Source organism: Anomaloglossus baeobatrachus, chromosome 9 (genome assembly GCF_048569485.1).
Source record: "Anomaloglossus baeobatrachus isolate aAnoBae1 chromosome 9, aAnoBae1.hap1, whole genome shotgun sequence".
Lineage (NCBI taxonomy): Eukaryota > Metazoa > Chordata > Amphibia > Anura > Aromobatidae > Anomaloglossus > Anomaloglossus baeobatrachus.
The window spans coordinates 99,958,883-99,973,344 of NC_134361.1; the positions used below are offsets into that span (position 1 = coordinate 99,958,883).

Genomic DNA, 14,462 nt, shown 5'->3' on the forward strand with positions numbered 1-14,462 from the left:
TTGCATCCATGGGCAATCTACTTGACCAAAAGGCAGCTCTTCAGGGCTTTGATACTGACATCGCTCTCAATCCGGATACACCGGGTGGTAACGCCATACGGAATGATCCTATACCGTCCATCAATGGAAGGTTGGATCTTTCTCCCTCAGCTCCCCCAGTGGAGATGGGAGACGAACAGGAGAAGTTCCTTTTCAGTGTCTCACGCAGATATTGAGTATTTTTCTGGCCACGCTGACTTCAGAGAAGCAGTCCAGGAACACCACGCTTACCAGATAAGCGTCTTCTCCAAACGTTTTTAGGATACACGTTATCCCTTTTTTCCCCTGACGTGGTCAGCGCTGGACCCAGGGTCCAAAGGTGGATTCTCCAATCTCCAGGCTTGCATATAGAGCCATAGTTGCACTGGAGATGGGGCTTCACTTCAAGATGCCATTCACAGACAGATGGACTCTGGTTGAAATCTGTCTAGGAGGCTATCGGCGTGTCGGTTGCTCCGGCATCCACAGCCGTATTGGCAACCTAACCTTTTCTGCTGTTGTTGCGCAGCTGACCTTGAGCAGGGACGTCTGTACCGCAGAGGCGTCCGTAACCCCGCAATGTCTGCACTGCGACTTACCCTGTTAATACTGTCCTAAAAGTACAGTCGAGGTTTCGGTCCTTCCCAAGCTCCGGCAGGTCCCAATTGTCCTCGTGCAAAAGGGCTACAAAACCTCAGACGGGCTCAGATTCCGGCCGGGCTCAATCTCGCCCAAGGAAGGCAGTCGGAGGAACCGCTACCAAGGCGGTCTCCTCAGGACTCTCAGCTCTCTCTCTCTCTCTCCGCATCCGCGGTTGATGGCAGACTCCCCCGCCTTTGGCGACATTTAGCTGCCACAGGTCACAGACCGGTGGGTGACGGACATTGTGCTCACGTGCACAGGACAGTGTTCTGTTCTCGTCCTCCGACTCCATTCTTCAGAACGGCCCCACCTCCCCACCGAGCAGATGCCCTGCTGCAGGCGGTGGACGCTCTAAGAGCAGAAGGAGTGGTGATCCCTGTCCCCCCTCAGGAACGAGGGCGAGGGTTTGTACTCCAATCTCTTTGTGGCTCCAAAAATGGACGGTTCCTTCCGTCCTGTTCTGGTTCTGAAACTGCTCAACGAGCATGCGAACGCCAGGCGGTTCCGGATGGGATCCCTCCGATCCGTCATTGCCTCAATGTCTCGAGGAGACTTCCTTGCCTCAACAGACATCAAAGATGCCTATCTCCACGTGCCAATTGCTACGGAGCACCAACGTTTTCTACGTTTTGTGATAGGAGACGAACATCTTCTGTTCGTAGCTCTGCCATTCAGTCTGGCGACAGCCCCACGGGTGGGCACCAAGGTCATGGCAGCAGTGGTAGCAGTCTTGCACTCTCACGGACACCCGGTGATTCCGTACTTGGACGATCTACTCGTCAAAGCAACCTCCCTCGAGGCATGCCAACGCAGCCTGAATGTTACGCTGGAGACTCTCCAGACTTTCGGGTGGATCATCAATTTGGCAAGGTCAAATCTGTCTCCGACTCAATCACTAACGTATCTCGGCATGGAGTTTCATACTCTATCAGCCATAGTGAAGCTTCCGCTGAACCAGCAGCGTTCACTGCGGACAGAGGTGCAGTCTCTCCTTCAAGGCCAGTCGCATCCCTTAAGGCGCCTCATGCACTTCCTAAGGAAGATGGTGGCAGCCATCGAGGCAGTTCTCTTTGCGCAGTTTCATCTGCGCCAACGGCAATGGGACATTCTCCGCCAATGGGATGGGCAGTCAACCTCCCTGGACGGGAAGTCTCCCTTTCCCTGACGGCCGAGGACTCTCTGCAATAGTGGCTTATTCCCACCTCATTGCCATAGCCCCCATCCTGGGCAGTGGTCACGACAGATACGAGTCTGTCAGGGTGGGGAGCAGTTTGTCTCCGCCACATGGCTCAGGGGACGTGGACTCAGCAGGAGTCCACCCTTCAGTTCGATGTGCTGGAAATCGGGGCAGGGTATCTTACCCTATTAGCTTTCCAAAAGTGGCTAGAAGGGAGCAGATCCGAATCCAGTCGGACATCTCCACAGCGGTGGCATACATCAACCACCAAGGAGGGACACGCAGTCAGCAGCCTTCCAGGAAGTCCGGCGGATCCTCATGTGGGTGGAGGACACAGCATCCACCATATCCGCAGTTCACATCCCGGGCGTAGAAAACTGGGAAGCAGACTTCCTCAGTCGCCAGGGCATGGACGCGGGGGAATGGTCCCTTCACCCGGACGTGTTTCAGGAAATCTGTTGCCGCTGGGGGGGGCCGGACGTCGACCTAATGGCGTCTCGGCACACCAATAAGGTCCCGGCATTTATGGCACGATCGCGCGATCACAGAGCTCTGGCGGCAGACGCCTTAGTGCAAGATTGGTCGCAGTTCCGGCTCACATATGTGTTTCCACTTCTGGCACTCTTGCCCAGAGTACTGCGCAAAAATCAGATCCGATTGCAGCCGCGTCATACTCGTCGCACCAGACTGGCCGAGGAGATCGTGGTACCCGGATCTGTGGCATCTCACGGTCGGCCGACCGGGGTCACTACCAGACCGACCAGACTTACTGTCTCAAGGGCCGTTTTCTCCATCGGAATTCTGCGGCCCTGAACCTGACTGTGTGGCTTGTGTGTCCTGGATCCTAGCGTCTTCAGGATTATCCCAAGGGGTCGTTGCCACCATGAGACAGGCTAGGAAGCCCACGTCTGCTAAGATCTACCACAGAACGTGGAAGATTTTCTTAATCTGGTGCTCTACTCAGGGAGGGTCTCCCTGGCCATTTGCATTGCCTATCTTTCTTTCCTTCCTACAATAGGAGTTAGAAAAGGGCTTGTCGCTAGACTCCCTCAAAGGGCAAGTCTCAGCACTATCCGTGTCTTTTCAGAAGCGTCTAGCACGTCTTTCTAAGGTGCGCACGTTCCCGCAGGGGGTTTGTTATATCGTACCCCCGTACAAGCGGCCGTTGGATCCATGGGATCTGAACAGGGTTCTAGTTGCTCTCCAGAAGCCGCCTTTCGAGCCTCTGAAGGAAGTTTCCTTTTCTCGCCTGTCACAGAAGGTGGCGTTTCTCGTTGCGATCACATCGCTTCGGCGAGTGTCTGAGCTGGCAGCTCTGTCATCCAAGGCTCCCTTCCTGGTGTTTCACCAGGACAAGGTAGTGCTGCGCATCATTCCGGAGTTTCTCCCTAAGGTAGTATCCTCGTTTCATCTTAATCAGGATATCTCCTTACCGTCCTTTTGCACTCATCCGGTTCACCGGTATGAGAATGATTTACGTTTGCTAGATCTGGTGAGAGCACTCAGAATCTACATTTCCCGCACGGCGCCCGTACGCCGTTCCGATGCCCTTGTCGCTGGTACGCGCAAGAGGTTGCAGGCTTCTAAAGCCACCCTGGCTCGATGGATCAAAGAACCAATTCGGGAAGCCTACCGTTTTGCAGGGCTTCCGGTTCTTTCAGGGCTGAAAGCCCATTCAACCAGAGCCGTGAGTGCGTCCTGGGCGCTACGACACCAGGCTTCGGCTCAACAGGTGTGCCAGGCAGCTACCTGGTCGAGTCTGCACACTTTCACCAAACATTATCAGGTGCATACCTATGCTTCGGCGGATGCCAGCTTAGGTAGAAGAGTCCTGCAGGCGGCAGTGACATCCCCGTAGGGGAGGGCTGTTTTGCAGCTCTAACATGAGGTATCTCTTTACCCACCCAGGGACAGCTTTTGGACGTCCCAATCGTCTGGGTCTCCCAATAGAGCGCTGAAGAAGAAGGGAATTTTGTTACTTACCGTAAATTCCTTTTCTTCTAGCTCTTATTGGGAGACCCAGCACCCGCCCTGTTGTCCTTCGGGATTTCTTGGTTGTTTGCGGGTACACATGTTGTTCATGTTGAACGGTTTTTCAGTTCTCCGACGTTATTCGGAGTTAATTTGTTTAAACCAGTTATTGGCTTCCTCCTTCTTGCTTTGGCACTAAAACTGGAGAACCCGTGATACCACGGGGGGGTATAGCCAGAGGGGGAGGGGCCTTGCACTTTTTAGTGTAGTGCTTTGTGTGGCCTCCGGAGGGCAGTAGCTATACCCCAATCGTCTGGGTCTCCCAATAAGAGCTAGAAGAAAAGGAATTTACGGTAAGTAACAAAATTCCCTTCTTTTTGCAATTTTTCTGCATTTGCAATTTTTTTTGCCGTTTTCCAGTACACTATATGGTAAAACTGATGGTTTCATTTAAAAGTACAGCTCGTTCCACAAAAAATGAGCCCTCACGTGACCATATTGACTAAAAAGTAAAAAAGTTACATCTCTCAGAAAAAGAATGGCGAAAAAAAAAACGGAAAGCGAAAAATCGGCCGGTCGTGAAGGGGTTAATATATTATCCTCATATCCTTGTACAATTAAGAGCTAAGCACCCTGCAGTTGTGGCCAGTGTCAGGCACATGTGCTGAGGACGTGTACGCTGGTTGTATCATGGTCTGATCACAACTATTGCATATTATGTAATTACACAAGGACATTTTGCATATTTTCTGTATTTTGTTTAATGTTATAATTTCTTTTTCAGGCATTTACTATTCTGTGTGATGTGCTGATGATCTTTAGCCATCAGATTGTAAATGGAGGCCGTGACACTTTGGAGCCACTGGTGTACTCCCCTGACTCTTCATTACAGTCTGAGTTATTAAGCTTTATTTTGGATCATGTCTTCATTGACCAGGATGATGATAACAGCAGTTCAGGTAGGTGTCTGCATAGTCCCCCAGATTATACAGCTAATGAAATTGTACTGGTAGTGTGGATCAGCCATGTATAAGGGATTTCTTAAGTCACATCATTTCAGTTCCAGGACAATAAACCTCATTTTTCAAAACAGGAGAACTTGCCTATCTGCCGAAAGCAGCCAGTAGGCCCAGCTTCACTCATCTGAAAAAATGAAGCTCCTATGTATAATTTGCAATCAATGGCAAGTGTGCCATTTCAGTATGGGTTAATGCTCTGTTTCTTGTATTCTCACGTACTATTAACCATTTAAAGAGGTTATTGGGCTTCCTCACAAAAGCGTATGACACGGCCGCAAACTATCCAATGTTTTATTAGATAGCACTCTCTCCAATGTCATACTATGGGGCAAGGCCGACCAGCATGAGAAAAAAACCGCAGCGCCTGTCAACCAGCGTTCAGCCATACAAGTCTGTGGGTGCGTGCAAAACATCGGACTGCACTCTGATGTCACCTGAATGCAGTCAGATATATGACAACATAATACAATGGAGAAGATGAAGATCTAAGGGGCACTTTGCACACTACGACATCGCAAGCCGATGCTTGCGATGCCGAGCGCGATAGTCCCCGCCGCCCACGTCGCAGCTGCGATATCATGGTGATAGCTGCCGTAGCGAACATTATTGCTACAACAGCTTCACATGCACTCACCTGTCCTGCGACGTCGCTCTGGCGGGCGAACCGCCTCCTTATTAAGGGGGCGGGTCGTGCGACGTCACACGGCAGGCGGCCAATAGAAGCGGAGGGGCGGAGCTGAGCGGGACGTAAACATCCCGCCCACCTCCTTCCTTCCGCATAGCCGGCGTGAGCCGCAGGACGCAGGTAAGGTGATGTTCCTCGCTCCTGCGGCTTCACACACAGCGTTGTGTGCTGCCGCAGGAACGAGGAACATCGTAACATCGGTCCTTCCAAAATTATGGAAATGACCGATGCTACACCGATCATACGATTTGGACGATTTTGCGCTCCTTAATCGTATCAAAAAGGATTTACACATTATATCGACTGCAACGCCGGATGTGCGTCACTTTCGATTTGACCCCCACAGACATCGCAGCTGCAATGTCGTAGTGTGCAAAGTGCCCCTTACTCTCTCCCTCTGCTCTGCACATGCGACCCAATTCTCACAGTAAATGACTCTCTGCTCACAATTGCAGCAGAGTTTAATCCGTTTTCATTCGCAGATCACATCCGATACTCTCGCATGAGAGTACACCCCCGTGTGTGCGAGCCCTATCTTTGCTTCCCCAGCTGACATCTGAAGTGGTGGCAACAGACCTGGCCAAGATTGTGCACAATTACCAAGCTTGCATTACAATAGGAACTGTGCAAAAGACGCTTTCAGTGTTGTGTGATTAGGACAAAGTTCAGAGAGGTGATACGAAGACCATGAAATCATAGTGCCCAAAACCGTGCCCTCATTTAAGAGGTGATGTCGCCATTCATCCTGCACTTCCATTCTCCAAATGTGTTTTAGAAAATGCTCCGCATACATGACCACTACATGAAGGGAGTATTTCTAAAGTGGCCAGTCTTAATGGTTATTTCTTTGTCGCTCCATTGGGAGACCCAGACAATTGGGTGTATAGCTTCTGCCTCCGGAGGCCACACAAAGTATTACACTTTAAAAAGTGTAACCCCTCCCCTCTGCCTATACACCCCCCCCCCGTGCATCACGGGCTCCTCAGTTTTATGCTTTGTGTTGAAGGAGGCACACATGCACTCATGCTCCCATTTTAGTCAGCAGCAGCTGCTGATTATATCGGATGGAAGAAAAGAGGGCCCTAACAGGGCTCCCGGCATGCTCCCTTCTCACCCCACTAAGTCGGCGGTGTTGTTAAGGTTGAGGTACCCATTGCGGGTACACAGGCCGGAGCCACATGCCGTTTTCCTTCCCCATCCCTTAGGGGCTCTGGGAGAAGTGGGATCCTATCCGGTCATCCAGGCACTGGGACCGGGCTCCCTCCGCAGCCCCTGTGGGATTCTGTCGGACAGGAGACTGAGTATCATCAGGGACAGGCCCTGCATCTACAGGTACTCTGTGTCCCCTTGGGGACGGTGCATGGAACACCTTGACCTCAGACGCTGCAGCGACTGCGCTGTGGGTATGAGACCGGGACTACCGCGCCGACCGCGCCTGCTTGCCGGCCGCGGTTTTTAACTTTAGTCCCCGGCTTTTGCGGCCTAGTGCCTTAAACTCCCGCCCCCGGGCCTGCCAGTCAGGGGGAAGGGCAGGACGGTCGGTCTGACGCCGACAGTGAGGGCTGGAGCACACTTGGCTGTCCTCCGCCCCCCTCACTATTCACTCTGGGGCACCAGATTCCCGCACTTTTGTGGTTACGCCCACGGCTCCCTCCTCCCCTGTGAACGCCGACGGCCATGTTTTAAGCACATTCTGCCGGTGGAGGACTTCTGGCAGCACCTCTGGGAGACCCGAGGCAGGGAATCTGGTGGCCACACACTGCTTGAGCGGTCGGTAAGCCAGGTGGCTTCTTCCCACCGGTGCTGGGCCCCCTAGAGTGCTGAACTGTATATATATATATATATATTATATTTGTATACATTTTCTCGGTTCGGCTGTACTGTTAGCTTGTGGCTATATATCCCTCAGTGATCACTCTCCTGGGAGACTACAGCATGTCGTTCACAAGGAGCAAGGGTGCCAAGACACAGGGTTATTTTGCAACCTGTACCTCTTGTGCGGCTATGCTACCTGCAGGTTCCACCTACCCTCACTGTGAGCAATGCTCGGGCCATGTGGCACTCGCTCAGCCGGAGCCTGGGGCACTGGTGGGACCCTCGGCCCAGGTAGAACCGCCGGCTTCCCCTGTCCAGGCGGCAGGGACAGAGTTTGCAGCTTTTGCTGAGAAACTCTGAGTCACTTTCACAATCCATGGCTCAGTCTATGGACAAATGGTCTGCTAAGATACTAGAAGCTTTGCAGCCCAGACCGGCCCTTACACAGGCCCCGGGCACTGCGGGATCGCCCCCAGGCCCCTCTCGGTCTGCGACGAAGCGTGCTCCTGGGGTGGCCTCTAGTTATTACGTGGAGGACTCCGGCACGGACCGCAGTCCCAGACCGGCTAAGTGGGCTCGCTTAGAATCTTCCCCGACTTAATCACGCTGTTCGGGGTCTCAGCTTGAGGACTCTCTAGAGGATGAGGCGGAGGTCGCAGCCCAGGACTCTGACCCTGACGTTGCTCTCAATCTTGATACACCTGAAGGGGACGCCATAGTAAATGACCTTATAGCGTCCATCAACCAGGTGCTAGATCTTTCTCCCCCAGCTCTACCTATAGAGGAGTCGGCAGCACAGCAGGAGAAACACCAATTTAGGTTTCCCAAACGTACTCGGAGTTTTTTCTTCGATCACTCGAACTTCAGAGATGCTGTCCAGAAGCACAGGGCTTTCCCGGACAAGCGCTTTACTAAACGCCTTAATGACACACGTTACCCCTTCCCCTCTGACGTAGTTAAGGGTTGGGCTCAATGTCCCAAGGTGGATCCTCCAGTCTCTAGACTGGCGGCTAGATCCGTAGTAGCAGTGGCTGACGGTTCAACGCTCAAGGATGCCACGGACAGGCAGATAGAGCTCCTAATGAAATCCATCTATGAAGCCATAGGCGCGTCCTTTGCCCCAGCCTTTGCAGCAGTGTGGGCACTCCAGGCTATCTCAGCTTGTCTGTCTGAGATTAATGCGGTCACCCGTACCTCTGCTCCGCAAGTAGCGTCTTTAACGTCTCAGGCGTCGGTATTTTCATCCTACGCCATGAATGCTGTCCTGGACTCGGCTAGCCGTACAGCGGTAGCATCCGCCAATTCGATGGCAGTCCGCAGAGCCATGTGGCTACGCGAATGGAAGGCAGACTCTGCTTCCAAGAAGTTCTTGACCGGTTTTCCCTTTTCTGGCGACCGATTGTTTGGCGAACAATTGGATGAAATTATTAAGCAATCCAAGGGAAAGGATTCGTCCTTACCCCAGCCCAAACCAAAGAGACCTCGGCAACGAAAAATTCAAGCGAGGTTTCGGTCCTTTCGGCCCTCAGCCAGGTCCCAATCCTCATCGTCCAACAGGCCACAGAAGAGCCAGAGAAACTCTTCTGCATGGCGGTCTAAGTCACGTCCTCCAAAGACCGCCGGAGGCACCGTCTCCAAGGCGGCCTCCTCATGACTTTCGGCCTCCCCAAACCGCATCCTCGGTCGGTGGCAGGCTCTCCCGCTTTTGCGACGCCTGGTGGCCACATGTCCAAGACCGATGGGTGAGGGACATTCTGTCTCACGGTTACAGGATAGAGTTCAGCTCTCGTCCTCCGACTCGTTTTTTCAGAACATCTCCGCCCCCCGAGCGAACCGTTGCACTTTTTCAGGCGGTGGACACTCTGAAGACAGAAGGAGTTGTGATCCCCGTTCCCCTTCAGGAACGTGGTCGCGGCTTTTACTCGAACCTGTTCGTGGTACCAAAAAAGGACGGTTCATTCCGTCCCGTTTTGGACCTCAAATTGCTCAACAGACATGTGAGAACCAGGCGGTTTCGCATGGAATCCCTCCGCTCTGTCATCGCTTCGATGTCCCAAGGAGACTTCCTGGCTCAATCGACATCAGGGATGCCTATCTCCACGTGCCGATCGCTCCAGAGCATCAACGCTTCCTGCGTTTCGCCATTGGGGACGAACACCTTCAGTTTGTGGCACTGCCTTTCGGCCTGGCGACAGCCCCACGGGTCTTCACCAAGGTCATGGCATCCGTGGTGGCGGTCCTACATTCTCAGGGCCACTCGGTGATCCCTTACTTAGACGATCTCCTAGTCAAGGCACCCTCCCGGGTGGCATGTCAACACAGTCTGACCGTGGCTCTGGAGACGCTCCAGAGGTTCGGGTGGATCATCAATTTCCCAAAGTCAAAATTGACTCCGACCCAATCACTGACTTACCTCGGGATGGAGTTTCATACTCTCTCAGCGATAGTCAAGCTACCGCTGGACAAACAGCGTTCGCTGCAAACAGGGGTGCAATCTCTCCTTCGGGCCCAGTCACACTCCTTGAGGCGCCTCATGCACTTCCTGGGGAAGATGGTGGCAGCAATGGAGGCAGTTCCCTTTGCGCAGTTTCATCTGCGTCCACTCCAATGGGACATTCTCAGCAAATGGGACAAGAGGTCGACGTCCTTAGACAGGAACGTCTCTCTTTCTCTGGCAGCCAAGACCTCTCTTCAGTGGTGGCTTCTTCCCACTTCCCTGTCGAAGGGAAAATCTTTCCTGCCCCCATCCTGGGCTGTGGTCACGACGGACGCGAGTCTCAGGGTGGGGAGCGGTTTTTCTCCACCACAAGGCTCAGGGAACTTGGTCTCCGACAGAGTCCTCCCTTCAGATCAATGTTCTGGAGATAAGGGCCGTGTATCTAGCCCTAAAAGCGTTCCATCGGTGGCTGGAGGGCAGGCAGATCCGCATACAGTCGGACAACGCCACGGCGGTCGCGTACATCAACCACCAGGGCGGCACTCGCAGTCGTCAAGCCTTCCAAGAAGTTCGGCGGATTCTGCTGTGGGCGGAGGCCACAGCCTCCACCATCTCCGCGGTTCACATCCCAGGCGTAGAAAACTGGGAAGCAGACTTTCTCAGTCGCCAGGGCATGGACGCAGGGGAATGGTCTCTTCACCCGGACGTGTTTCAAGAGATCTGTTGCCGCTGGGGAACGCCGGACGTCGATCTAATGGCGTCTCGGCACAACAACAAAGTCCCGGCATTCATGGCACGGTCTCAGGATCACAGAGCTCTGGCGGCGGACGCCTTAGTTCAGGATTGGTCGCAGTTTCGACTGCCTTATGTATTCCCTCCTCTGGCAATGCTGCCCAGAGTGTTGCGCAAGATCAGGTCCGACTGCCGCCGCGCCATCCTCGTCGCTCCAGACTGGCCGAGGAGGTCGTGGTACCCGGACTTGTGGCACCTCACGGTGGGTCAACCGTGGGCGCTCCCAGACCGACCAGACTTGCTGTCTCAAGGGCCATTTTTCCATCTGAATTCTGCGGCCCTCAACCTGACTGTGTGGCCATTGAGTCCTGGCTCCTAGCGTCCTCAGGGTTATCTCAAGAGGTCATTGCCACTGAGACAGGCCAGGAAACCAACGTCAGCCAAGATCTATCACAGGGCTTGGAGGATCTTCTTAGCCTGGTGCTCTGATAAGGGGTTTACCCCCTGGCCGTTTGCCTTACCCACGTTTCTTTCCTTCCTTCAATCTGGAATGGACAAGGGTTTGTCTCTCGGCTCTCTCAAGGGACAAGTCTCGGCGCTTTCCGTGTTTTTTCAAAAGCGTCTAGCCAGGCTTCCGCAGGTCCGCACGTTCCTGCAGGGAGCTTGCCACATAGTTCCACCTTACAAGCGTCCACTGGAACCCTGGGATCTCAACAGGGTTCTACGGGCTCTTCAGAAACCACCTTTCGAGCCGCTGAAGGATGTCTCTCTATCACGTCTTTTGCAGAAGGTGGCATTTCAAGTGGCAGTCACATCACTCCGAAGAGTGTCAGAGCTTTCAGCGCTGTCATGCAAAGCCCCCTTCCTGGTATTTCACCAGGATAAGGTGGTTCTGCGTCCGGTCCCGGACTTTCTCCCCAAAGTGGTGTCCCCTTTTCATCTCAATCAGGATATTTCCTTACCTTCATTTTGCCCTCATCCAATTCACCAATGTGAAAAAGATTTGCATTTGTTAGATCTAGTGAGAGCACTCCGGATCTACGTGTCTCGCACGACGCCACTGCGCCGTTCTGATGCGCTCTTTGTCCTTGTCGCTGGCCAGCGTAAGGGGTCGCAGGCTTCCAAGTCAACCTTGGCTCGGTGGATCAAGGAACCAATTTTTGAAGCCTACCGTTCTTCTGGGCTTCCGATTCCTTCAGGGCTGAAAGCCCATTCTACCAGAGCCGTGGGTGCGTCCTGGGCATTGCGGCACCGGGCGACGGCTCAGCAGGTGTGTCAGGCAGCTACCTGGTCTAGTCTGCACACTTTCACGAAACACTATCAGGTGCATACCTATGCTTCGGCGGATGCCAGTCTAGGTAGGCTAGTCCTTCAGGCGGCGGTTGCCCACCTGTAAGAGGAGGGCCGTTGTTGGCTCTTTTTCTCAGGGTATTCTTTTACCCACCCAGGGACTGCTTTTGGACGTCCCAATTGTCTGGGTCTCCCAATGGAGCAACAAAGAAGAAGGGAATTTTGTTTACTTACCGTAAATTCCTTTTCTTCTAGCTCCTATTGGGAGACCTAGCACCCGCCCCTGTTCCCTTCGGGCTGTTGTTCTTTTGTGTACACATGTTGTTCATGTTGAATTGTTCTTTTGGTTCATGGTTTTCAGTTCTCCGAACATCCTTCGGATTGAATTTACCTTAGACCAATTTATAAGTATCCTCCTTCCTGCTTTTGCACCAAAACTGAGGAGCCCGTAATGCACGGGGGGGTGTATAGGCAGAGGGGAGGGGTTACACTTTTTAAAGTGTAATACTTTGTGTGGCCTCCGGAGGCAGAAGCTATACACCCAATTTTCTGGGTCTCCCAATAGGAGCTAGAAGAAAAGGAATTTACGGTAAGTAAACAAAATTCCCTTCTTCCAGTATATAATGGTTAGTAGCTATGAAGGAAAACCAGGGGGTGCCCAAGACTCATTACTGTTAACAGGTTAGTCAGTGTGATCTGGTACCAGGGAAGAATTAATGACGCACAAATGTCAAGATAAAGGCAGCGTTTGTAGATAATAACTTATCACCTGACTTACTGGTCTATGGGGTCTAACTGCTAGAACTGGCACCCATTGGAAAAATGAGGAATTTTTATTCCTGTTGAAAAATAGAACAATAGGGTCAATGCCCGACTGCTCCATTTATTCATTTATGAGGCTGCTGGAAAAAGTCGCGCACAGCCATTGGCAATCGCATAGGGAATGAATGGAGTGTGCGCTATTGCTCTATTGCTCTGTTCTGTAATGGGACAAAAGTGCCCCTCTGTCCCTGTGCTCCGACCCCACTGATCAATACCGATAACTTATCCTTGGGATGGGTCATAGCTTAACCCCTTAACGACCGCGGGCCGTAAAATTACGTCCTAAATGACATAATCTTACTGCCCGCGGTCCTCCGGCGGCAGCATGCCGCGATCGGCACACATCTCAGCTGATTTTCACAGCTGAGATGTGTGCCTGCTAGGCACGAGCAGAATCGTTATCTGCTCGTGCCGATTAACCCCTTATAATGGCGCTGTCAATACATGACCGCGCCATTATAAGCGCAATCGCGGTAAAGTTTTACTTACCGCCGAAACCGGAAGTCACGTGACGCGATCACGTGACTCCCGATAGTTGTCATGGTAGCACAGGGTCATGTGATGACTCCTGTACTACACATGAATTGGTTTCACTTTCGCTGTGCCCGGGGCACAGCAAAAGAGAAAGACAGCGTATCTGCTGTTTACAGCCTTCCAGCTGTGATCAGCAGATACTGCAGAGCGATCGGAATGCTGATCGCAATAGCCCCCTAGGGGGACTAGTAAAATAAAAAAAAAAAAGTAAAAAAATAAGTTTTAAAAAATTAAATTAAAAAAAAACAAAAAAACCTAAAAGTTCAAATCACCCCCCATTCGCCCCATTGAAAATTAAAGGGTTAAAAAAATAAAAAATATACACACATTTGGTATCGCCGCGTTCAGAAACGCCCGATCTATCAAAATATAAAATCAATTAATCTGATCAGTAAACGGCGTAGCGGCAAAAAAATTCCAAACGCCAAAACGACGTTTTTTTGTCGCCACAACTTTTGCGCAAAATGCAATAAGAGGCGATCAAAACGTAGCATCTGCGCAAAAATGGTACCGTTAAAAACGTCAGCTCGAGACGCAAAAAATAAGCCGTCATTGAGCCTAAGATCCCGAAAAATGAGAACGCTACGGGTCACGGAATATGGCGTAAAACGTGCGCCACTTTTTTCGGACAAACTTCCGATTTTTTTTTTTAACCCCTTATATAAAAGTAAACCTATACATGTTTGGTGTCTACGAACTCGCACTGACCTGAGGCATCACACCCACACATCAGTTTTACCATATAGTGAACACAGTGAATAAAATATCTCAAAAACCATAGTGCTATCGCACTTTTTTTGCAATTTTTCAGCATTTGGAATTTTTTTGCCATTTTCTAGTACACAATATGGTAAAACTGATGGTTTCATTTAAAAGTACAGCTCGTTCCGCAAAAAATGAGCCCTCACATGACCATATTGACTGAAAAATAAAAAAGTTACGTCTCTCAGAAAAAGAATGGCGAAAAAAAAAAACGGAAAGCGAAAAATCGGCCGGTCGTGAAAGGGTTAAAGTTTATGCTGGCTATAACAGAACAGGGCATTGCTGCAGGCTGTATACAAGACTACATACTGACCTCTGCAATGGGCATATGAGTAGCAGTACTGGATTATGGGGCGCTGTCTTTTTGCTTTTTATTTTAAGTTCTGTATTTTTTGTTTGTTTTTAGATGGTCAACAAGATGATGAAGCTAGTAAAATCGAAGCATTACACAAAAGGCGAAATCTGCTTGCCGCATACTGCAAGCTCATAGTGTATAATGTGGTTGAAATGAATACTGCAGCTGACATCTTCAAGCAGTATATGAGGGTATGTACATAG

The 14,462-nt window shown here is 51.5% G+C and overlaps 1 protein-coding gene across 1 annotated transcript in view; it reads left to right on the forward strand.

The window, feature by feature from the left end:
- The window catches only part of STAG2 (STAG2 cohesin complex component), a 283,462-nt gene that overhangs the window by 243,327 nt on the left and 25,673 nt on the right, over positions 1-14,462 (forward strand). Inside the window, exons 25-26 of the mRNA XM_075323911.1 lie at positions 4,593-4,767; positions 14,311-14,450. Coding sequence (XP_075180026.1) covers positions 4,593-4,767; positions 14,311-14,450 — 315 coding nt within the window. The remainder of the gene's footprint in view (positions 1-4,592; positions 4,768-14,310; positions 14,451-14,462) is intronic.